Genomic DNA, 25,604 nt, shown 5'->3' on the forward strand with positions numbered 1-25,604 from the left:
ATGCCTCTCCAGAATGATTGCAATATTCATTCTAATATTATGATTTCTTGGATTGCGATTTACAATTCTTGAGCTTCATGGGATATGGTCCTGCAATTAGTATTAGGTCTCGTTGTTTACACATCTGTGTATCCTACGTCGAGACTTGTTTGCCTTTATATTATCCCGAGAAAAGGGAAATCATCCCTTAGGAGTTATTCACAAAACTACACTGATGACGAGATATTTTTTTCTCAAAATTAGCAAAATGTTCTTGTTTATAAATAATCGGTACATTAACACTTTTTAGTTAAAAATTACAAAAAATAAAAGAATCAGCATATGTTTCGTGCCATCATCATAAGAACGAAGATTGAGGGATGATCTCATCCATGGGAGGGTTCAATTTATAGGATGCGTTTGTTTTGTAGAAAATAAATGATTTTGAAAATATTTTCTTAAATATGTTGTTTGAAATAACTGATCAATAAAAAAATATGTTAATTATCAATAAATTCAAAATATTTTCAATTATATTTTTCAACTTTTTATTCACAAAAGTCGACTTGGATTTTAATTTTGTCCCGAATCTAGCTTGTTTCGGCTATTATTTTTCTAATTAAATTTACATTCTTTACTATTCTCTCTAAAGAAATTAATGTTGGATCCGCCGAACTCGTCGCGCATTTCAAAAAATAAATTTTAAGCGCGCGCATGTTCGGTTGGCGCCGGAACCATTTGAAGCACAAAACCAGAAAACCTAGGCGCCAGGATCTTTCTTGCACCGACGGACGGAGCTCCGCAGGACCAGAGCACGCGATCGCGATGCAGCCCAAGATCAGTTCCTTCTTCTTCAACTCGCCTCCTCCTCCTCCTCCTCCTCCGCCGCCGCCTCCCTCTCCGAAACGCCCTCCAGCTCCGTCTCCGCTCCTCCCAGACGACGGCGGCGGCGACGACCTGGCGCTTTGGGAGAGGACCCAACACGCGTTCGTCGCGACGTACGAGCGGAGAGCTCCCAAGTCGCTCCGGTACGGTTCGCCCCTCCGCCTTTGCCTTTTTGCTTTTTTGCCTGGGTCTTCGTTCGAGGAACGGAAAAGAGATTCTGGGTCTTTTTGGAGACGTGAAATTGGGGGGATTTCCGAACTAGAGTGGATCGCTCGATGCGATGGAGCTTGTGTTGTGTGGAGAATTCAGCTACGATTGATTGCATTCGACCCGATTTTAAGTGCCCGTCAGGCTCATGTTTGTTGATTCTTTCTCGTTGATATTTGCCGCTCTTCTTTCGGGTATAGGTCTGAAATTCTCGAGGATTCGAGCAGCGGAGAAGCGACGAAACTCGATTCCGTGGAACCTGGCCTAAACCCAGAATCAGTAGTGGTTGGCGGTACGAAAGTGGTCAACAGAAACAAGAAAAGGAGCTATGCTCAGTTTCATCTGGAGTTGGGGCAGTCCGATTTTCTTCTCCGGACATGCTCTGAGTGCGGGATCAAGTACGCGCCTGGGGACGAAGGAGATGAGAAGGCTCATGCGGCATTTCACAAGAATTATACTCAAGGACTACAGTTTAAGGTGAGCCAATTCGAAACCTTGGCTTGTCCCTTCGGCTTCGACGGATGTGCACTTATTGGTCTTGCTTCGTAATTGTTAACAGGGTTGGCGCAGTGAAAGGGTCATAAGCACACCTTCCATTGAACAAGGGCGTATCGTTATGGTATTGGATAGTGACCCTCCTGCTCAAAGAAACAAGGTTTGTCTTTAAAATTTCTCTTTTTTGATATTTAGGAGCTCAACGTATGCGTGAGTCCTTTTCCTAAAAGGAAAGCCTGCCGAGCAATTTTGAGTTTCTTCATGATGGAAAAAAGAGACTAGCAGTTGAAGCAGCATATGCTTTTGCTATAATTGACATTCGTGAATCTTCATGCTCTAGAAATGCGGATGATGGTATCTGGAGATGGATCTGGTGCGTAGATTGTTTGCCTAAATTGAAAGTTCATCTATAGAAACTTTGCTCTAATGCTTTTGTCTCCTTCAGTTATCCCTTCATGAGAGAGATTACGTCTAATGAGAAATACCCTTTTTGTGGGGGAACAAGAAATGACTGAGCATTTAGTTCTGCTATCTCCTATGGGGGAGTGCATCTGGTCTGGTATGTCGAGTTTGAGAGTAAAGGGGGAGGAGATTGATCAATGGTTTTAACAATTACTTCAGGATGGGAAAGCTGAATCGGAAAAGGAGTTCTCTAGGATCATTGCCATGTGTTGGTGCATTTGGGGTGGCAGAACTTAAGGTCTCTTTAAATAGTTAACCCCAGATCCAGGAGTTATGCAGGCTCTTTAACAGGCTCTAGTTGAGTACATCAGCCTAAAAAAAGTGAAAGTGCATCAGAAAATGCTAAAACTGAATGAGAATAACCTACATGTGAAGTCATTGGAATAAATTGTGTTGATGGAGATGCTGTTGTTGGTATAATAGCTAGAGATAGCTTTGATTCATTAAGAGGAGTGGGTAAAGCTGGTTCATGTGCTGTTGTTGGTATAATAGCTAGAGATAGCTTTGATTCATTAAGAGGAGTGGGTAAAGCAGGTTCATGCTTCTGACACTGAAACTACATGAGCACTTTTTAGTTGCTAAGGTACGCAATTAACTAAAAATGCTGGCTGGAGGGGAGAGACTGTGGAAACTGACGCAGAAAAAGCTTTTTTGCAACTGGATTTGAACAAGTGATGGACCTGTGAGCCTGTTTTAGAGGAAATCAGAGAAGGACAAAATATATATCCTGGTTTTAACTTTTGTGGTTAAAAGAGATGGAAACGAGTGCTCCAATTGGGTTGCCACTAGCCAGTAGTAACAACAAGCAAATGTTTCAAAGTGATTGGATGAATTTAAACCCATTTGGTTTACAAGTTTTACTAGATAGAGACAGAGACATCTAGACTAAAACTCCTCCATTATCACGATCTTTCTTAAATGATGCAAAGATGTTTATTTAGGCCATGAAAAAACTAAATCTTGATTGCTTTTGTGTTTGAAGGTACAAGAGGTTGTGGAGATGATGGAGGTGGAGCTTGGATCTGGATGGATTTACCATAGGCAGTGTAAGGTGATTCCAGCAAAAGTTTTCTGTATTATCATTGTTGGAAGTTCTGATATGATTTAATATATAAATTCTACCTACGCTACTATATTGACATTTCAGATGAAAGGAAATGGATTTATTTTACTATTCTATGGGGAAAATTTTGGATGTGGATGTTGACCTGTTCGTGCATGTTGCATCTGTTCGTTTTTCCGTACTGAGCTTTTGACATGGTACAAATGCTATCCAAGCAAAGTTGTTCTGTTGTATGAATGCTCTTCCAGGGGAATTTGAGCATTTCATATGCAGTTGTTAGCTGACACGTTGGCCTTTCTGAACTTTAATTACCTTCCAGTTCGTTTTCCATTTCTGAATTTTTATTGGACATCTCATTATGCTCGAAAAACCGTTTCAGCCTTTGTCTTGTGAAATGGGGCCTGGGAAGATTACTTCATGTTCATTTCGGTTATCTGGTTTGCAGGTATATCTATTCGTAGCTTCTCAGAGAATTGCTGGATGTTTAGTCGCGGAACCCATAAAAGAGGCATTTCGAATCATCTCCTTTGGAGAGAACAGAAGAGCAGAAGGCGCCGCCGTTAAGGATACGAGAGTAAAGTCAGCTGCCCTTCAATTTGGGAATGTGGTCTTCCAAAGGGAAGCAGTAAAAAGAAGCACTTCCTTTAGGAAATGTAAGAAATTGGAGAACCTACTAAATGGAGTGGTCTGCTGTGAAAAAGAAGCTGTATCGGCCGTCTGCGGCATAAGAGCCATCTGGGTCACTCCCTCCAACAGAAGAAAGCATGTAGCCACTCGATTACTTGATGCTGCTAGGTATCGTCTGTCTATATCTCCACATCTCCGGTATCCACCTTTTGCTGCTAGACTCCATTGTTTTTGACATATTTTATACGCTTCTCTTTGTCGATGGCAATCTTAAGTCACGAAGTTGACTTGGGAAAGTTTGTCATTCCTCTGACATGACAGTCGATCGCGAAGATACTTTGACCTGAATCACATTCGATTCATAATTTGACGAATGTTGTTTATGTTCTGACGATGCAGGAGTAGTTTCTGCTCGGGTACTGTTCTTGAACATTCTAAGACGGCATTCTCTCAACCGACTTCTGCCGGCAAGGCATTGGCTTCCCATTACATGGGGACTGAATACTTTCTTGTTTACAAGACCGACAGATCGGAACCCTGAGGCGGTCGTCTTCATAGTCGATGAATAGCATTTATGCTTTCATGTATGCATTTATAACTGTAACCATCTGAATCCGCAATAACATTGGGTCTGTACTTCTTTTACCGATCCCAGCTATTTAAACTCAGATGGTTCTTTTGAACCGAGGAGCAATGACTCTTCCTGATGGAGTCCAAAGTCATTTCTGGGTTCGTTCGCGATCGAAAGAATCGTCCCGTGACACTGAGCTTCCCGGAGCCATCGTGAATGTTTCTGGCAGCCTTCACAATCAAACTTTTAGTCTTTTCGTGAGGCTCGGCCTCCCAAGGCGAGGCTCGGCGTTGCCGGTGCGGGCGAGGCCGAGGCGTCGCTTTCTCTCTTTCTTTTCGTCCTTTTCTGGGACTAGTGTCGAGTTGGAGCCCAGCGGTATTAGAGAGTTCGCCTACGTGGCCGAAAGAATTGACCCAAGACCCGGTCAAAGCATATTTAATTAAAGCTAATTCCCGCATTTACTTTATTGAATGAACACAATTAATATCTAAATGACCTCTCGACGAAGACTCAGGAAACGTAATGACCAATGACCATGACCACCGAATGGAAATTTTCTCAAAGTCCAAATCGTAGTACTTTAGCAGTCAAAAGTTCCAGAGTTATATATGTTTTATAATATTCATGTAAGGCTCCGTTCCTTAAAAAATAATCACTTTTATATTTTTAAATAATTAGTTTGCAGAAAATATTTTTATTGTTAGTGGCAATTCATATTAATTTTTTTCTGTGGACAATAAAAATATTTTTTTCATTGATTGATTTTTCAAAGTGATATAAGTGGTTATTTCTTGAAAAATATTCTTAATGATCGGGGTTTATAGTACTAACTAGTTTGATTTTCTACTCTATTGAAAGCCTCTTTCGAATTTCTCATCACGATATAATGATCTTATCAGGTACTTCTCATTCTTACATTCATGAAGATCTTAAATCAATGTCACAAGAGATCAACTTCAAATATAATTAAAAAGAAGAAGAAGTTTTTTGCCCCTATCACTCAGGCCTATTCAAAAGCAGATTCTTCTTTTTGTCATATATTTATAATCTTCTGTAAGATTTAAAAAAATACAAAAAAAAATCAAAGATAGCTTCAATCACCAAAACAAAAAAAAAAAAATTAAAAAAATTCGATCGACGAAATAAAAACATACTCTTTCCAGATATCGAGAAAAAAAGAGAGAAATCGCGTGGAAACTAGTGCAGTCCCCGGATAGGGGGGAATGACGTGGACTCGAGATGCGACGAAACCGCGGATCCCCCTTCCCCTCCTCCAAAGCGAGGAAGCAGAAGAGAAGAATAAGCAAGGAAATCGAGTCGTGATCCCCTCCAAAAAAAAACTTGCTCGCCAAGTCACCCCTCCCCCTCAAAAAAACCTTCACAGCTTCTCCGTGCCGCGGCAACGCCCCTCCGTATTTACGCATTTGCCCTCGCCGCCTCCCCTCCCCTCCCCTCCGCGCCTGCCCATATATATATGCACAGCTCCCTACCCTCGCTCTTCCCTGAATTTGATCCCGCGCCGGAGCCATGCAGAACGCACCCGCCGGCGCGCTCTTCCCGGCCTTCTTCTCCGACGGCGACAGGGAGACCCTCCTGGGGACCGTCCTCGTCCACCCCTCCCTCCGCTTCCACGACCTCAAGCTCACCATCGCCCAGCGCATCGGGGTGCCCCCCGACCAGCTCGCCGTCTTCCTCGCCGACCGCGGCGGCGACCACCCTCGCTCCTGGCCCGCGCGGGTCCCCGTCACCGACAAGTTCGACTTCGCCGCCGCCGCCCGCTGGGGGGCCGCCCGCTGCTGCTTCCTCGTCTTCCTCAGGCGGCCGAGGAGGGAGAGGAGGAAGGGCGGCGGCGGCGGCGGGGGGCTGGACGAGCCGGCGAGGAGCCCGCCGGAGAACGCCATGCTCCTGAGGCGGGACTGCCCGGCGGAGAGTCCGAACCGGGGCCGAATTCCGGATTGGCCGGTCAGCGGGTTTCGCCCGGCGGCGGCGGAGCAGTACAGGGAGCTGGAGCTGCAGGCGGAGAGGGAGAGGTACCTGGCGATGAGCGCGGCGCTCGAGGAGCTGAGTAGGCGGCGGCGGAGCGCCGGCCACGGCCGCGTCTGCGAGAAGTGCGAGGAGGAGAAGCGGTCGGGCAGCCCGTCGGCATTCCACTGCTGCCCGAACGACCCGGTGGTCGAAGGCGGGTTCAGGACTCGGGCCGGCCCGATCGCCCGGCCCGCCAAGAGGCCCGGCGAGGGCCCGGGCGAGGTAGCGTAGGGCGCTCTCTAGCGATTAGCGAATAGGAAGAGTTGAGATCGAGTGTGGTTGAGTGTACGCAAGGAGTGTACGCCCGCCCAGCTTTTGATCAATAGGGAAAGTTACATAGGAAAAAATATATTTGTGTATATTTTCTCAGAAGATTTTGCTCCTCGACGAGGGAGTGATAAAAAAAAATAGAAAATATCGGATACTATAAATTTCGTATCATTTAATTTTTCCCATGTTTTTATTGGTTTCACAAGAGTTTGGATTCTTTATGATAGATCTATTAACTATATGTTTTTTTTTTGGTAATCTTTTTGCTACATCGATTACAAACTATCATTGTAAAATTATTAAATTGTTTTTACGTTGTAAATTTGAAATAAAATGTAAAATAATCCATAATGGTTAAATACGCACGAAGCCGTGTTGATTCAACATTACGATGATATGCATATTATTATTTTTCTAGTAAGAGATGATATGTATATTTCAAGAGAATTGAAAGTACATGAGAATCGTGGGTGCATTTGTAAGTAATGAATCATATGATTTTCCTAATTGGTGGTTTTATACTCATCATCTTTAAAATCTTGATTTTGTAATAACATAAGATTCCAACTATTACTTACCCAAACATCAGTGAGAATATATCTTTTTACAATAGGATATCTTTTTTTCAAGAGGTGAATTTCTTCAAATTCACTACAATCCCATCAACTAGGCACCACCACAAAGGTAAACTTTCAACTTGGATTTGATCCCTAGATTCATGGATAAGTACAATCCATTCATACACATTAATATGTGATTTTTATGTAAGATAAAATATAAAAATACTACACTTTTAAGCGAATCGTATGATTCGGTTTGATTAGATTTGATTCCTAGTTTTCAATTCACTAAATTAGAATTTTGATTCCGGATAAATATCTTGATCTGATGACTATGCTCTTATCAATTTTGTATCGAAAATCGAGGTTCTTAAATAAGTTCTTTCAAGCCCAACTTTCCAAACAATGCTCTTATCTATTTTGTATTGAGAATGTAGGATCTTGAATAAGCGAGTCCTTTTTTCGAATATGAAAAGTAAAAATTGTGTTTCCCAAAGTATAAATTACATTGGTTTATGTTTATGAAATAATTGAATTAATCATAGTCATCCAAACGGTATTTTGATATGATTTTTTTTCTTACTTTCGAAAACTAAAAAGATTGTTTTCATAAACGTAACCGAACTGCTTGGTCTGAATTTATTATTAGCCTAGTGGTGCTATCTATCGAGATTAGATCCGCTAAAATTAGTTAAGAAAGAACAAGTTCAAATCATGATGAGCTGCGGCCAAGATGATCCGATTTATGTTGAGAAATTTTGTTTTGTTCATAAAATGAATTGCATAGATAATGTTATTTAACTGTTTAAATCAAACATGATATCTCATTTCTAGCTTAATAGATAGCAAAATTCTCGAGAAAACCAAAATATTTAACTTGAAAAAAAATAGTGGAATGTTATACTTTGTTTGATCAAATATTTGCTAATTAAACATTCGCATTGATTCATTTATTGGATATTTTAAAGGGGAATTTAGGAAAAGAAGATGAAAAATCTCCTTAAAAGTTGGAAAAGTCATGCATGAATTATTTCGAAGATATATTTTATTAAAATTTTATCTCATTCATATATTTTCTTAAAAACTGTCTCATTCAATAAGGTATTGATTTTTTCTTTTGTCAAATAAGGTGTTGGTTCAGATGGTAAGAAAGTATTATACTCTTATTGGTCTTGGTGGATGAATGCACCCTCAAGATTACCGAGGATGTGACCAGTCAAGTCAAGATGCATGAAAACTGATCCGAGTATGACCTCACCGTTTACAAGGAGAAAAAAAAAAGTCTCATCGCCCATTTACTTTAGTTTGGTTATAAAATTCCGCATATTATTAGTTTTATAAAGTTATTTTCATCAATCTCATCGTCTATTTTCACAATGTCATAATCTATTTGGCTAACATGATTGAGTAGGGGTGGGGGTCTCTCTCTTCTAGTCATGCGTAAAGTTAAAGCAAAATCAAACGGTTTGGTATTTTTGTAATAAAATAATAAAATTCAATGGTCAGATTAAATTTGAAGCTGATTTTTTCATAGTACATAGCTTATGCATATACAAAGGATTTGAGGAAGAGCTTCAAAATGTTAGAAGAAGATATAATTTGGAATATTAAAATCAACATTTAAAAAAGATATATATCTGTGGCACTACCTTGCATATCTATCTTTATTATTTTTAAATTCTAATCTTGTGGAGTATATCTAATTATGTGCTGCGCAGATATTGCATGTAAATATATTCACAGAACCATGTATAGCCATAAAGGTCTATACTTATCTTGATTATTTTCAGATTCTAATCTCATGTAGCATCCCTAATTACATGCTGGGAAGATTTACATATAGATATATTCATATAACCGTAAATTTTAATGCTAATCTCTCTCTCTCTCTCTCTTCCATCCATTCGGCCATCTTTTAACTGCCAAAAAATTTTTGACCAAAAAAAAGAAAAAATACTGCCAAAATTTTTTATGAACCCCAAATTTATTTGATGAGTGTTTAAGTGTTGCTTTTATTTTTAGTTAAACGTTTCACCACAGTACAATGAACAAAATCCATTTGAAATAAGTCATGGCTTAAATTCAGGTAAGTAAAGACCCCATCTAGAGAATTTTTTCATACACTAAGCTAGTTACATGGGCCCGCACTAGTGAATGCATTTTAAGTATATTTATTCTCCTTTTTGTTATTATTGTTCATTAATTTTTAACATGTATAAATATCTTGGGTTCTACTTCATTAAATGTAGAAAATACCAAGTAAAAACATTTGTCAAATTGGATTAATCAGACTGAAAATGAACTGAAATAGACACATAATATAAAGAGAACTCTGATTATTAGCTTGTTCAATTCGTTGTTGTCATTTTCATTTTAGAGTATGTGGATTTTAGTGTCATCTTCTTTAGATGACATCTTAATTCAATCTGAATAACTATGCTAAAGCTCAAAGACAGTCTCTCCTCATCCCTCTAAATTCCATCTGATATGTAAGATAAAAAAGAAGAAGTAAATTGCGGTGAAGCAAACAAAAAAAACGAGAAAAAGAGAAATGAATAATGAACAGATAAAAATAAATAACAAAAGAAAGGCTTGGAAGCTTATCAGATCCGTTTTCGGTATCTCTCTCGCGCCGCAATAATGCAAGGAACGGAATGCAACAATATCGGTATTCCGCCGCAGCCTCATCTCATATATTCAGACGAGTTCCCTCTCCCTTTCCCCGCATCGCCCATCACTGAAACCTAGATAGCTCCTGTTCCTGCTCTCTCATGGCATCTCTTCCTCCATGCTCTGACCTGGCTAAATGCGTATCTGACCCGCCTCGGCCGCATGCCCGCCACTCCATCCCCCGGCCAATATGTGTCATATGCAGAATGAATGATGATTCGAAGTTTGAGCTATGGTGTTTTGGTGTCTTCATGATTGCCGTGTCGATCCTTTTGGTATTAGTATCGAGTTTCTTCTACTTAATTTGCATCCTCGTCGGGCCTGAATACCCCGAAATGAAAGTGGCCGAGCTGACTGTGTCTAATCTCGCCGTCCCCGCATCGGCTGGGGTCATTTGGAATGCCACCCTCTTGGTGGAGCAGCGATCAGAGGATTTCGGAAACTTATTCTTCCGCGAAGTTGAGTGCTTCGTCTACTATCATTGGGACGATACTCAACCCTTGGCATTGGCGTCAGCGGAGCCGTTTGTGCTGCGATCTATTGACAAGACCGTGATCAAGGTGAAGATAACGATGGAGAAGCCTGTGGAGGGAGTGGTGGAGGACATGAATCGTGAGCAGAGGTCCGTAGGGACCGTGGCGGTCGGACTGGGCTTAAGGATGCAAGGCACATACGTGCTCGGCTCGTGGTGGAAGAGGGAATATGGCGAAATCGTAGCATACTGCGATAACGTGAAGGTTGCCTTTGCAAATTCTACGGGTGAAGGAAGATTAGTCACAGGCGACACTGGCGGTAGTCTTCCGTCATGTTCCTATAACCGTGTTGATCCTGAGGACGCTGCCATAATGTTCCTTTAATTTTCATTAGTAATCAATGATTTTTTTTTTCACATCTACCTTATGTTAAATGAATGCGTGGTATTTATTTTGATTATTTTCAAATTCCAATCTCATGCATCATCTGTAATTATGTGCTGGGAAGATATTAAATATATTCACAGAATCATACATAACAATAAAGTTTCATATTTTCGCTAATCTCCCTCTTTCATTCGGCCTCTGTTTCACTCCCAAATTTTTTTGTGAACCACAAATATTTTTTATGAATGTTTGACAGTCAGTTTTAATTTTAAATAAACGTTTCATCACAGTACAATGCACAAAATCCATTCGAAATAAATTGGGGACTAAAATTGAAGCTCATAAAGAATACACTTAAAGAGTTATTTTAAACTTTAAACTAGTTACTTGAGCCCGCGCAGTGACCGCATTTTAAAATATATTTATTCTCCTGTTTGCTATTATCATCAATAATTTTTAATATATATAATATCTAAGGTTGTTCTTCGTTGAGCGTAGAAAATACAAAATAGAATCATTTCTCAAACTGGATTCACTAGACTTAAAATGAACTGAAATATTCATATGATATAAAGAAAAGTCTGAACATCATTAGCTTATTCACAAATTAGTTTTTGTTGTCATTTTAGAATATGTGGATTTTAGTGTTATATTTTAAAATGACATCTTGATTCAATCTCAATAAATATGTTAAAACTCAAAGAGCATTTCTCCTCATTCGTTATTTAAATTCTATTTGACATATAGAATTAAAAGAAGAATCTGTCGAACTATAAACTAATAAAATAAAACTCACAAATTTCTCTCTTATTGGATTTTTTTTTTTTTAAATCAACTTCAAATAAAGTACAAAACTTTGTCATGCGCTCTCCCACGTACAAATCACAGAGACTTCTTTTTCCCCCAAAAAGGGTTTGCTTAAATGACATAAATGTGAGCCACGTCTCTAAATTATTGGAGATGTCTTGCCACAGGACAAGCATCGGGCCAAAACAAATTGCCATTTGGCAAGTACATGTAAACATATTATCCATTGTCAATGTATGTGTTTTGTTTATCTATATCGATTTTTTTGCGTGTTATTTTTATTTGTGTTGGCATTTGCTTGTTGTAACCCTCCTGAAGCGATCCTTGCATTCGGGGGAAATGGGTTAAAAGGTAATGTCGAAGGTGAGCCAATGGTCCTCAAGCAGCGCAAGGAAATTGAAACAATTGCAAAAACTTGGGTGAGGGAAAAATTGGAAGAAAAAATGATTTAACATTTCGGAAATTAAAAGTCCAAAGCTCTTATGGATGTACTTTGGAAATGCAATTGCATCTCCTCAGAACTCTCCAAAAAAATTGACAAACATAATTGCCTTCTCAGAGAGTTTCGCCTTCTTAAAAAAAGTTTCATTTTCCTAAGAAACATTAATCCGATAGACTTTTGATGCAAGTGTTCAAATAAATGGTGAAACCTCTACTTGTAGAGAGGAGGTGAGGCTGATTCAAGATTTTTGTGTCCATAATATTCTACTTAAGTAAAAACCATATCTATTTCATATTTGACTTGATAAGTGTCGATTTAATTTGTGTAATCAAAAAATTGTCGAATAGTAAACTAATGAACCAAAACTCATGAACTTATCACTTTTTTTTTAATCTAAAAATATCCCAATTCGAAATTAAATGGTATTTAGAAAAATATTAGTTTCAGTTAGGTTTTTTGCTAAACAAAGTTTCTTCAAAGTATATCATCTAATTTAAAATTAGGAAATAAAACTAAATGAAAAATAAGCATGCCTGTTTCAAACTGAATTGAAAAATAATGCATTTATCACATTATTAACAGAAGCTATCTTTCAAAGTCTGAGTTTCATGCATATATTATTAAATATTTCTAGTTTTGACCTAATTAGACACTAAAGGGATAAACTAATATATTTAAAGATACTTTATCTTTATTTGATATTTTCAAATCTAAAATCAACGGGATAAATCCAAAGATAAGCGTTGGGGAAGGATTATACAAATTTATTTGAAGAGATTTATGCTTTTCTTTATCAACGTTATTGATCAGATGCATTTGGATATGCCTTTCTTTATCCATTTTACCATTCAAATTCGATTTTAATATGCGATATACGCGAAAGGATGATAAATGTTTAGGTGCAGCTCTTGCTTTTGTTGACGCTGGACTTCAGTGGACGAATTAAGCAATGCATCCATCCGTTTTCGGTATCTCTCTTTCACGCCGCAATGCAAGGAACGGAAATTCACAATATCCGGCATTCAAATCGCTATGTTGGCGCTTAACAGGACCACCCGCAACCTCATCTTCTCATATATTCAGAAGAGAGAATTCGCCGGTTCCCTCTCTCCTTCCCCCATCGCCCATCACTTCTGTTCCTACTTTCTCATGGCATCTCCTCCTCCACCCTCCGACCTGAAAGCAGCAGCGGTCATGGGCCATCCTGCTCCTCCTCAGCCTCTGCCGAGGGGACATCAGCCCGGTAAACATTCACCCGACCTGCCTTGGCCGCATGGCCCCCGGTCCAATCCCCGCCCACGATGCAGCAGATGCGGAACCGACTGGAAGTCCGAGCTATGGCTTCTTGGTGTCGCGATGGCTGCTATGGCGACCTTTGTGATAGTAGTATGGTATTTAGCCTTCTTCATCGGCGTCCTTGCTGGGCCTGGATACCCCGCGTTGAGAGTTGCTGGGCTGACCGTGTCCAATTCGACGGTCATGGCATCGGCCGGGGCTACTTGGGAAGCTGCCCTATTGGCGCAAAAACCAGAACATTTTGGGAACTTGTTTTTGCACAAAGTCCACTGCTTCCTCTACTATCAGGGGGACGCAGAGCAACCCTTGGCATTGGCGTTGGCAAAGCCGTTCGTGCTGCGGTCTACCGACAGGACTGTGATCAAGGTGAAGATAAGGATGGAGAGGCCGGCGAAGGCGGTGGTTGAGAACATGCACCGGGAGTGCAGGTCCGTGGGGACAGTGGCCGTAGGGTTGGAGTTGAGGATGCAGGGCACTTACGTGCTTGGATCGTGGTGGAAGAAGAACTATGGCTTGATCGAAGCACGTTGCGGCCACTTGAGAATTGCTTTGACAAATTCTTGCGGCGAGGGAAGTTTGGTCACTGGCAATAACTTAGCTACCCTTCCGTCCGATAATCTGCCATCATGTTCCTACAATGGTTATGATTATTCATGGTAAATTCGAAATCAAATGTTAGAAAAATCCATAATCATTAAATACGTGCGATGGACATGTTGATTCAGCATTATGATATGAAACTTCTGTTTTTTTTGGCATTATGATAGGTAAGTTCTTTTTTATTTTTTAGCCGAGATAGTATGTATATTTCAGAGGACCAAAAACACATGAGAATCGTGTTTCCTAATGGATGGTTTTATACTCATCATCTTAAAGATCTTAATTTCGTAATTTGAATATCAAACATAAGATCCCAACGATTTCTTGCCCAAATATTGGTGAGAATATATCTTTTTACAATAAGAGATCTTTTTTCAAGAGTGAATTTTTATAAATTCTCTACAATTGCGTCAATCGGGTACCACACAGGTAAACAATCCATCAAGCCCACGTCAAAGGTTTTTAAGCTTGTAATTGATCCGTAGGTTCATGGATAAGTACAATTCGTTCATACGCAAACTACGGGATTTGTACTTAAGTTAAAAAATATAAAAATACAACATTTTTACTCGAATTGTACTAATCGGTTTGATTCCCAATTCCCGATTCACTGAATTGGTGTTTTGATTCCATATAGATATTTCGACCTGATGACTATCCATTTATCGAATTTGTATTGAAAATGTAGGTTCTTAAGTAAGTTCTTTTAGCCTAACTTTCGGAACTATGCTGCTAACGACTTTGTATTGAGAATGTAAGTTCTTGAATAAAAGAGTCTTTTAAGCCAAACTCTCCTTCCCTTAATCTAGAGTGAGAAATCATAAGAATTGCTTTTTCCGAATATGAGAAGTAAAAAAATGTGTTTTCCAAAAATAAATTATAATGGTTTTTTTTTTTGAAATAATTGAATTTATCATAGTCATCTAAACGCTTTTTCATATGAATTTTTTTCTTACTTTCGAAAATTTTAAAAAATTGTTTTTGTAAAGGTAAACAAAGGGCCGATGATTTTTACCAAAAAAAAAAAAAAAAACCAAAGGGCCGATGATTGATCCGAAATTGTTAGTAGTTGCTATCTATCCGGATTAAATCCACAAAAAAATTAATTAAAAAGGAACAAGTCAAAGACGAGCCAGGGCCAAGATGATCGGATTTTTATTGAGAAATTTTGTTTCGTTCATAAAATGAACTACGTCAATATTGTTATTTTACTATTTGAGTCAAACATGATATCTCATTTCTGATTTAATAGATAGAAAAATTCTCGAGCAAATCGATATCTTTAACTTGAAAAAGAAAACGGTGGGATGGAATTGATCAGCTATACTTTGTTTGATCAAATTTTTGCTAATTAAATATTTACGTCCATTTTATTTATTAGATCTTTTCAAAGGGAATTTAGGAACAGAAGCTGAAAAATCTCCTTAAAAATAGGAAAAGTCATGCGTGAAATATTTTGAAGATATCTTTTATTACGGGTTCATCTCATTCATATATGTTCTTAAAAGTTTGATAACATAAGGCATTATTTTTTTTCTTGACCACGGTGTTGGTTTAGATGATAAAAGAGCTTTATCCTATCTTATTGATTTCGGTGGATGAGCGCACCCTTAAGATCGCTCGGAATGTGACTAATTAAGATGCACGAAATTTGATCCAAACACTGCTTGACCGCTCATAAGAAAAAGAAAAAAAAAGCCTCATCACTCATTGACTTTAGTTTGGTAATAAAATTTCACATGTCGGATTTATAAAGTCATTCCGTTTAGAATTATTTTCATCTATCTCATCATCTATTTGGCTAACATGATTGGGAAGGGCTAGGAATCTCTCTCTCTCTCTCTCTCTCTCGCCTACCTTTTTTTTTTTTTTTTTTTTTTTTTTAATTTCCCTAGCTAATGCGTAAAATTAAACAAAAGGCGGTATTTTTGTAATAAAATTCAAAGGTGAGATTAAATTTAAAACTGATTTTTACATAATACGCAGTTTATCCATATACAAAAGAGAGAAAACGCCGTAAGAAACCTAAACTTTATTCAATGCGACACATTTATTGTGACATCAAAAGCCCAAAAGTATGCCTACTATGACATATTTATCTTAAACTTATTCTTACAAAATTAAAAAGCCGAAACTTATACTCATATGACATATGTATCTTTCATCAAAGTTCTCTCATATGATTTTTAAACCAAAATGACATTATTTTTATTTGACTTAAGTTATGTGGGCGCCATGTCAATATCATTTTCCTTCTGTCATCTATGTGGATAGATTTCTAACGATGTCTTGATGGAGGGTGAATGTGACATATGGACACAAGTTTGGGATTTATGTTGTTGTTACAAGAAACTGTTTATGTTGTAGTGAGTATAGTTTTGGATTTTTGGTGCCTTTTTTCGTACAAAAAAATTTGGTTGAAAAAACAATTTAATGGATTATTGGAATGAAAAGAAAATTAGGAGGTTAATCCTATTACATACCCAAGAGATAATGAGTCAATAATGTCAAACAACTGCAAGCGAGGTTCACTAGAAACCCTCTCCAAATTGGGCAAGAGCCACTTCACCCTCAGCTGCGAAGGCTTTGGGTGAGACCATCACAGCCTTGTTGGCTGGGGGTGAGTCAAATCATGAGATTTGGTAGAGGTGGCTTCACCAACTACAGGCGAGGCCACAAAGGCCTTCGTGGCCACACTAGGCTAGGGCTACCTTGCCCTCGATAGTGAAAGCCCAAGGCAAGGCCACAAAGGCCTTCGCTATATCTAAGCGATCACGGGGGTGACACCACTTTGCCTAAATCTGGTGATTTGTGGCCTCGCTCAAGGCTGTTGCGATTGAGGGGAAGGTAGTCCTCACCCAGATTGGGCGAGGGTTTCGTGGCTGGTAAGGGTTGATGGTGACCATCGCCGACCCTTAAAAAAAAAAGAAAAAAAAAAAAGGAAAAATAAAAAATAGTTAAAAACATTAAAAAAATAGTAAAAAATCGTGCACGTTAGCGTTGGCGAAGCCATGTTGGATTTTCTGACTAAGTAAATTGCTAATCGCAATTAAGTGATCGATTTTTCAAATCTATGTCACTCAAGTGAGTGAAAGAAAAAGTTTTGGTACTCAAGTGGGTACCGAGTGAAAGTAAAACACTCAAGTAAGCATGGTACTATTCTTACCCCCAAATATGAGAAAGTATCACAAGCACACAGATATTGGGCACCATTTCTTTCTTCCAAAAAGGACGTAACCAATAACAAGGAAATTTAATTATTGCATGTGAAATTTGTTTAAATTTTAAATAACTAATTAAATGTAAAATCAATTCTTTTAGGATATATTTGGGATAATATTTTAACGTATTATAAACACAATGAAAGCCACATTAGCAAACACACTTATTTTTATGGGACCTAAAAGGTAACAAAGTTTTCCATACTTAAAACTCAATTCTTCACTTCTTAAATAATTCATAAACACATGAACTTTTACATTAGAGATACATTAAGTTTGCCACTTGTGCAATACGATGAATTCACTTAAAATCATCGATTTGGAGCACTAACTTTTGTTTTTGGGGGAAAAAGAACTCAATCCACTAACCTCGATTCTTTGAATTCGTGGATACTCAAGTGAGTGAAAGAAAAAGTTTTGGTACTCAAGTGGGTACCGAGTGAAAGTAAAACACTCAAGTAAGCATGGTAATATTCTTACCCCCAAATATGAGAAAGTATCACAAACACACAGATATTGGGCACCATTTCTTTCTTCCAAAAAGGACGTAACCAATAACAAGGAAATTTAATTATTGCATGTGAAATTTGTTTAAATTTTAAATAACTAATTAAATGTAAAATAAATTCTTTTAGGATATATTTGGGATAATATTTTAACGTATTATAAACACAATGAAAGCCACATTAGCAAACACACATATTTTTATGGGACCTAAAAGGTAACAAAGTTTTCCATACTTAAAACTCAATTCTTCACTTCTTAAATAATTCATAAACACATGAACTTCTACATTAAGTTTGCCACCTGTGCAATACGATGAATTCACTTAAAATCATCGATTTGGAGCACTAACTTTTGTTTTTGGGGGAAAAAGAACTCGATCCACTAACCTCGATTCTTTCAATTCGTGGATACTCATCCCCCCCCTTTCTCACTTAAACATATGAGTTTTTGATTGCAAAAATTAAAAGCATCAACATCATTTTGCCTTGTCGACATGTCTTATGTGTGCATCACCATCGTTAATCACATTTTGGCATTGGCTTGCATGTATGAAAATTTTAATGGTGAGTCTACTTGTCCCTTTTAAGTAAAAAATTCTTTGAGATCCTTTAAAAGGTTGGGATATCCACCTTCCAGTTACTTATTTTGTCTTTTTTACTCTTCTTGTTATTTTGTAGTTTATTTTTTGGCCTACCTATGTTCTCTTCACTTGATCTTTGCATCTTTGAAAGTTCCATCAAAGAAGTATATTTTTGCAGCAAAACTGGATGCACTGATTAACCGATTTTGAGGGAAACACTTCTGATGGAGCGGGTTCCGTCACATTTGGGAGAGTGGTGGAGCCGTTCTCTTCTCATTTGTCAAAAGAAAACTAGAGGCAATAAGGCCGTGACCCTAGAATCGATATCGTGGCCAAACATGTGGCACGGGCGGTTGGGATAGACGTGGCAGAAGCGGCGGACATACACGTGACGGAAACAATTGGCATGATACCAAACTGGTTGGAGTTCGAGAAAAGTGCAAAAATAATTTGTTTTTGGGTCAAAAATCACCCCTGAAATATTGGAGTAATGGAGATCGTGGCTAGGCATGTGATCGAAGCGGATTGGCTTACCTGGAAGAACAGTTGGCTTGATGCCAAAGAGGTAAAAAGTCCAAGAAAATTATGAAAACTATTATTCTCTTGTTAAATATCATCACTGAAATTTAGGATGCGATGAGGATGGCGGCCTAAATATGGCAAAAGCGGATTGGCATACGTAGAAAAGTGGTTAGCAAAAGCCATGAATGGAAACTCATATTAGCTCGTGGACCTACTGTAGAAGTCCAAGGCACTTCCAAAATTTGGGAACGAGTCTTAGAATGTTGAAGAGAACCTTGAGACTTGTGGCTGTAGAAAGGACGTCATGGGACCAAGAAGGACATGCACAATCCACCAAATTCCAAGATTTTACTTATTTTACCGCATTCTCCCTTTCCTATTCTGCTATTTTGCGGAACTCTCGCTTTTATGAGTTTGATTTGAGCTTGTTTTATCGGCTTTCAGCTCTTAATCATCCTTAAGTCTAGTTCACATTTTTTTTCCCCGCGTTATGTAGCTGAGGGACTTGCAACTAACGAGGCACATTTTAAAAGGTATATCGACTCTTTTGAATAGGAAGAAAGTGGAGGGAGGATTTTGAGTTTCGAACGAAGGTACAGAAACCCCAACGATATTTCTCCTAGGGCAATTTTTACTTCATTTGCAATTTTTTTCGTTCGACACTTTCAATCTTTACTATAATAACAAATTAACAAACGGAAATCGACTGGCGAATCTTATTTATTTATCTTTAAAAAAAGAGCGCACCGTACAGTCCAAGAACCGAAGTCGATGCTGTTCTTGAACCGGCCGTTCCGAAGTTGACATGCAAAAGCGCCCGCCGCAACCGGACAATCCTTCCATTCCATGGGGTGGATGCAGGAGTATTTGGCATTTAGCAACTTCATCGACATTGCCGATTTTAAGCTTGGTTTAAAGCTGTATCTCTCAGTAATAACCCCGTTGAGTCTCCAGCCATTCTCATCGTTACTCCTTACGTCTCGTACTCACTCTTTCAAGTTTCAATGGCGTCTCCGTCATGGGTCCCCGACCACCCCAAGCGAGATGCCCCACGTCAACATCCGCCAGCTGCAACCTTGGACCACCTGCTGCCATCGGCGCCCTGCCAACCCCTCCACCTAGAAAGCCAGCCGGTTATGGGCTACCCTTCAACAATCGGATTCCCGCACCCTTACCACAAGCCGCTGCCACCGCTGCAGCCCTCCCCTGATCCTACCGGGAGATTCGCCGGCCCAGGCTTTGCTTGCGGCATGCTGGAAGTGCTTGTCATGTTCGCCGTCCTCCTGTGCACGATCAACATCATCTTCAACGTGGTCATGCGGCCCAAGCCACCCGTCTTCACGGTTGATTCGCTCTCGGTCTCCGACTTCAACGTGTTGGGCTCAGTGTTGATGGCGAACTGGGAGACGAGCGTTGCTGTGGACAACCCCGACAGCAGGCTGGAGGTCCGGTTCGATGAGATACGGTGCTTCTTGTGTTACGGAGACCCGCAGTACTATCTGGCGTGGACGACGAGGGAGCCATTCTCGGTGGGGACGAAGGGCAGGGGCAAGATCTACTTGAGGATGGCGATAAGTAGGCGGAGGGGCGGCAGGTGTAAAATATGGGCTTTAAATTGAAAAAAAATGGGGGAAAAGAAAGAGTTTGAAAAGTCAAAGAAAGGAAGCTGAAGAAGAACTGTGGAACCTTATGCTATTTTAAAGAGAGGAGAGAAGGAGGCCTTAAGCAGAAACAAAAAACAGGGGAACGGAGAAACAGGGGAGAGGAGAGAAAGAAGAAAAAGGGAAAAATTTTGGTGCGCTCGTGATCCAGATGTCTCATCAAGCCGACTCAAGTGTGTTTTGCAACGCCGGTAAGAAATTGAAGCCTTTAATCACCTACTTGAAGCGATTGCCGCAATTAGGGCTCGAAATTTGGATTTCTTGGATATTTGTGTGGCGAAGCCTGATTTTTGAGTCATTGAGCAATATATTTTTATAGAATTTGTATGTTGGGATGTTGTGAAGCTATAGCATCTTATGGATCGTGATTTGAGTTTACGGTTTATTTGGAACAAAATTTTAAAGTTGGGGACACAATCTGAAACTGTAGCGAATAGTAGCTTCAAGCCTTTTTTTTCGATACTGTTTTGGGATGGCTGAGTTGAGGTTGTTGTTATACATTAAGAGAGCTTTCTAAAGGCTATCAAATAGCTTGAAACGGAATTTTGTGGAGGAAGTTATGGCGCGACAAAGTTGGCGCATGGGCTGGGCCTAGCGGAAAACGATGGGTTTCTGCTAAATTGCGAGCTTTCGTGGCGCATAGGTGTCGTTTTATTGACAAATAGGCCTAGTATAGGTGATTCGTAATAAGAATATCATTTTTACTTGGCCTTTTGATATTGTTTTTTCTTTAGTTGTTAGGGATCCGAGTGTGTGGTTCGAATATGCATCGTAGTTGATTTTTGGCTTTTCCCAGGTGAGTGACACTATTTCTTCTTTGTATTTTAATCTCACGTTTTGAGAAATGTGGTGGATTATATATTCTATAAGTTGATAAAAAACATATTTTGTTGCATAAAATATGATCGAACTATTATTGTCAATTTTGTTGTTCAAAGGGAGTTATATTTCAAATTCAATTTGAATGGTTGTTTGAAAATGGTTTGTGAAATTCATCATGAAAGAATCCTAAGACATTTTGAAGAATGCTTTGATATTTATATATCTAGTTTTGAGTTGTGATATGACTTTCATTATGATGTTGGATTACTGGATATTGTGATTGGTGTTGGTGTTCAATGTCTTTGTGAATCCTAAGGGGTGTGTGAATATGCACATATTAGTTTAGGATATCTTTGTGAGTCGAGCCATCGACTAATAATAGGTGGAGACCTCGCCAAAAGGGGAATCTTGGTCGTCTTGTCACGAGTATTATGCGATCATGGCTAGACATTTGAGCATGAAATGGGTCAATGGAGTGGACCATTGACATGTAATTTGAGTTTAGTCGATGGAATGGATCATCGATATATGGTTTGATGAGATTGATTAGTGGAATAGACCATTGATACATGTTTTAGAAGATTGACTAATGGACTGGACCATTAGTATCGTCAGTATTTGAGTTATGATGTATATTATGATAAAGTGAGTTACGATTATGTTTTAAATGTGCATAGTGATTTCTCGATTCGCTTAGAAGAAATGTGTTATTCATTGAGCGGTGGTAGTTCACTCCTCTCTTATACTTGTTTTTCAGGTTTTTTGGCGAGTCGCGAGTAGGTATGAGTATTTGTTCGGGGAGGACTTTTGTGGTGGAAACTTTTTGGTATGACTTGTGCATAGTTGATGAGTTATAAGCTAGTCTTTATAGAAGGTATATGTTTTGGTTCGGTGGATTGTAGAAATACTCTGATATTGTAACCGAATGCTTTTTTTGTCAAATATATATATGTTGATGTATATATGTTGATATCATATTGAATTTTGGTTATGTTGAGGCTGTGTCATGCCTTTTTTTCTTGTGAATCAGGGTGTGACAGCCGGAGCCGATGGTGGTGGAAGACATCGGTCGGGACCGGCATTCTGGGACGGTGAGCTTCGCGTTGGTTTTGGAGTTGAGGAGTACGTTTCGATACGGGTCGTGGGGGCGAAGGCACGCCCGGTTGAGGGTCTCCTGCGAGGATTTGGTGGCGATCCTCGGGGGGGCCTTGGCTGGTGATAAACCTAGAAGTCGCAAAATTTTATAGTGAGTAAAAAGACAACGTTAGGCTTTATTGCTTGCTCTCCGTTTTTTTTTTTTTTTCATGAGCGAGCAATGTTTAATCTATTATTGTTATAATGATTATTATAAAGTAAGATATGACCGTTTGGTGTCTCTCCCTCTTGTCATTTTTTATTTTTTAACTAATTTTCTATTAGAAAAAGCTTCCACTGAAGTTATTGATTTTCGTAACTTACCGTCCATTATTTGACAAATCAATATATCACGTGGAAGTTTTTACTTATATAATGACTACTGTGATGTGAACAATTTCTTGTTTTGCTCGCGTAAAATTTTCTAGGGAGGTCCAACCGATGTGGAAATCCACTATAGTTATTATAAGGAGGGAATAGCGTGCCAATAGCAGATGATTCTTTGGTCCGATTGATCCAACATGCATGTACTCGCTTTTGGATCTTGAAAAGATTGATCCATGTATGAAATAACTAATTTGTTTACATTTCGCCAGAACTCAATATCATAAAATATAATTCATCGAATTTTATTTATTTATTAAAGGAGATAGGTTTTGTAATGATTCTGGATAAAGAATATCACATAGACAAAAAAATCAATAAATTTACTTCAAATGAAACTAAATATACACAAACAATGTTGATATTTAATCGATGATAAAACTTGAGAACATAATCACTTTAACTGGATCTAAACTTACACAAACTATATTGGAATTTAATTGATGACAAAGCTTGAGCATAAAATACAATGTCGGAATTTAATCGACAACAACGCACCCAGGATATACAACAAAGATACGCATCGGAATTCATGACGACCTGGATTTAGATACTACAATTAAGGGACATGTTAGAATTTAATCGATAAAGCGAATCTAAAAGCTATAATTATAGTGCAGGAATTGAAAGATAATATGTTTGTTTGTTTGTGGGTAAGATCTCCAGTAGTCGAGCACTAGTAGTTACGGTGCCTATGATGTAGCCACTTGAGAGTAGTTCTTCTATTGTTTTAGCTATGCTTCTCTATCTCCGAGAATCTCAATCCCATTTTCTCAGGATGCCATTATCTTTTATCTTCAGGTTGTTACTTATGAAAATCAGGTATTGCAACTATTTCTTGGTGTCCTTTAGACGTCTGGTCTTTGTTCGATATCTTAATTGGTAACTTATCATTCCTTCTTCATCAATATTCTCGTTGCTTTAACAATCATCAATTATGCAGTTTTTTTTTTTAAATATATATTTATGAGGGGGTGGTCGCCTTCACTATCGAGAGTTGTAAATCACCGCGTTGCATGGTGGTGGCGTGACTAGTCGCCACCATGGTACAAGGGTTGGTTGGCCCTCATGTCGCGGTCGCTGAGTGTTGTGCAGTGGATGAAGTACCTCGGCGCTGACCTAAAGCATGGCAATGAAGTACCTCGGCGCTGACCTCAAGCATGGTAAATTCACCGATGGATACAAGCACCATTAAGCTCCACAAATTGCTTAACCACAACTGTGTAACCCCTCCATCAATTTCAAATCTTTCCCTCATTTGTCTTTTTCTCCTTTGAATATATATATATATATATATATAGGGGGGGAGAGTGGGGTAAACATAGGTAGAAACTAAGTAAATTACAGTTTAAAGTCTACAATCCCAACTTAATCCTCAAACAAAATATGAGATAGTCCTCTAGGAGATTGCAAGTAGAATGTAGTATCAAATCGTTTCATTATGCCAATAATAGCAAGCATATTAGTAGGTCAATTGTCTTCTTGAAAATATGATGTATTTTGAACTCAAAATAAGAGCTCAATAGTCTTTTGATTTTTTCTTTTTTAGTAGTGCTGGTCAGGTGTTATTTGCCACACTCTTTTGATCAATCGGAAATTTTTACTTTAATGAGTTCCATGGTCTCTGTTTGATTTTCCTTTTGTAATTTCTTGGAAAATCCTTTTTTTGACATGATTTATGGTTTCTATTTCTTGCCATTTGGATCGCTCTTTGGATTCTCTTGCAAACAACCTTCTTGCTCAAGCATAACGAGCCCGGGCACCACCACCAACAAGGAGCAGAGACCATAGAACCACCACATGAGCCCCACCCACTATCGTGTAATCCTTGTCCACCACCATACCAGCGTTGGAAGAATTACTAAAAAAGTCATAAATTTATTACTATCGTATCAATTATGTCATAAATATTTTAATTGTGTCAATTGAGTCTTAAAATATTTCATATTTTGCTAAATAAGTCAATATGGCCAATTTTGATCAACAAATGTTGATGTGGGCATCAATAATTATATACGGCATGGCTGGCATTGACAATGATAGTTTTTAAATAACATTTTAATAATTTTTTCTTTTTTCATCTTCCTTTTCTTCTTATTTATTTATTTACTTTTTCTTTTTTTCTTTATTTTTTCTTGGACTAAGGGCCGGCAAGGGTCAGCATCTAGCGCTGGGTGAGAGCATTGTGGCCCTTGCTGGCTTTGGGCAATAGCCAGGACACCCTTTCCCAATGCCAATGATAGTGTCTTGGTCCTATGTCCAGGAAAAGAAAAGTAAAAAAGGAAACTATTAAAGATTAATTATTTAAATTTATCATTGGCTATGTGGTGGCTTTGTTGGGTAGACTTCAGTGAACCTTTGCGAGAGAGGTGAGGAGTTTGAAACATTTGCGAAGCAAAAGCTCTCCGCGAGTTGGTGACTTAAGTGTCTTTGCTTAGGGGTGGTGGGTCCTCCCGTTTACGTGAGACGGTTTTTCTAGTATCAAAAGAAAAATTATTTAAATTTTATTTAAAATATCCACATCAGTTCCAATTGTATCATGTTGAATAATCGACATTTACGTCAGTTATTTTTAATTAAACTTGGTCAAATAAATTAAATTAATAAAATGTGAAAATGTTTAGAACTAATATGATTAAAATGTTTAAGATTGAATTGTAATAATTATTATATATTTAAGATATTTTTGGTATTTTTCTTCGTGAGTGCTTTGTCCAGAACGGGTCTCGAGGGTTGTCGGCCGTTGCTTGGTCCCTTCTGAGGATTGAAGGCCATTACCGACAAACCCCCCTTTTGTGGGGAGGCGACAGCATCCTTTCAAACCGTTCACGGCGTTCACACCAACGCACGAACTCATTGAAGATCTCAAAGAAGAACCCACCTCTTGATCTTGTTCGTATTCCTTTCTCTTTATCTTTGGGTTTTTCTGTTTCCTTTTTCTAATAAAAAAAGTT

General features: G+C 38.7%; 3 protein-coding genes across 3 annotated transcripts; all 3 read left to right on the top strand.

The window, feature by feature from the left end:
- The first annotated feature begins 729 nt into the window (after positions 1-729).
- Positions 730-4,421, top strand: LOC104426075 (protein CHROMOSOME TRANSMISSION FIDELITY 7). Its single transcript, XM_010039011.3, has 6 exons — positions 730-1,007; positions 1,272-1,548; positions 1,631-1,726; positions 3,011-3,079; positions 3,537-3,886; positions 4,118-4,421. The coding sequence occupies exons 1-6, from the start codon at positions 805-807 to the stop codon at positions 4,257-4,259; spliced, it is 1,137 nt and encodes a 378-aa protein (XP_010037313.2). The 5' UTR covers positions 730-804; the 3' UTR covers positions 4,260-4,421.
- An 8,534-nt stretch (positions 4,422-12,955) lies between these two features.
- LOC104430438 lies at positions 12,956-13,879 on the top strand. The gene has a single exon (XM_010043192.2). It carries the CDS (start codon positions 12,956-12,958, stop codon positions 13,877-13,879), a length of 924 nt encoding a protein of 307 aa, XP_010041494.2.
- Positions 13,880-19,653: 5,774 nt separating this feature from the next.
- Positions 19,654-20,268, top strand: LOC120289849. The gene has a single exon (XM_039305226.1). The coding sequence runs from the start codon at positions 19,654-19,656 to the stop codon at positions 20,266-20,268; it is 615 nt and encodes a 204-aa protein (XP_039161160.1).
- The last annotated feature ends 5,336 nt before the right edge of the window (positions 20,269-25,604 follow it).

This window comes from Eucalyptus grandis, chromosome 11 (assembly GCF_016545825.1).
Source record: "Eucalyptus grandis isolate ANBG69807.140 chromosome 11, ASM1654582v1, whole genome shotgun sequence".
NCBI lineage: Eukaryota > Viridiplantae > Streptophyta > Magnoliopsida > Myrtales > Myrtaceae > Eucalyptus > Eucalyptus grandis.

Excerpts from the sequence above, each read along its gene's own strand:
- LOC104426075 (XM_010039011.3), top strand. The coding sequence starts at position 805 with ATGCAGCCCAAGATCAGTTCCTTCTTCTTCAACTCGCCTCCTCCTCCT. Across the intron at positions 1,549-1,630 it reads CTCAAGGACTACAGTTTAAG|GGTTGGCGCAGTGAAAGGGT; the intron begins GTGAGCCAATTC and ends AATTGTTAACAG. Across the intron at positions 3,080-3,536 it reads TTTACCATAGGCAGTGTAAG|GTATATCTATTCGTAGCTTC; the intron begins GTGATTCCAGCA and ends TCTGGTTTGCAG.
- LOC120289849 (XM_039305226.1), top strand. The coding sequence starts at position 19,654 with ATGGCGTCTCCGTCATGGGTCCCCGACCACCCCAAGCGAGATGCCCCA.
- LOC104430438 (XM_010043192.2), top strand. The coding sequence starts at position 12,956 with ATGTTGGCGCTTAACAGGACCACCCGCAACCTCATCTTCTCATATATT.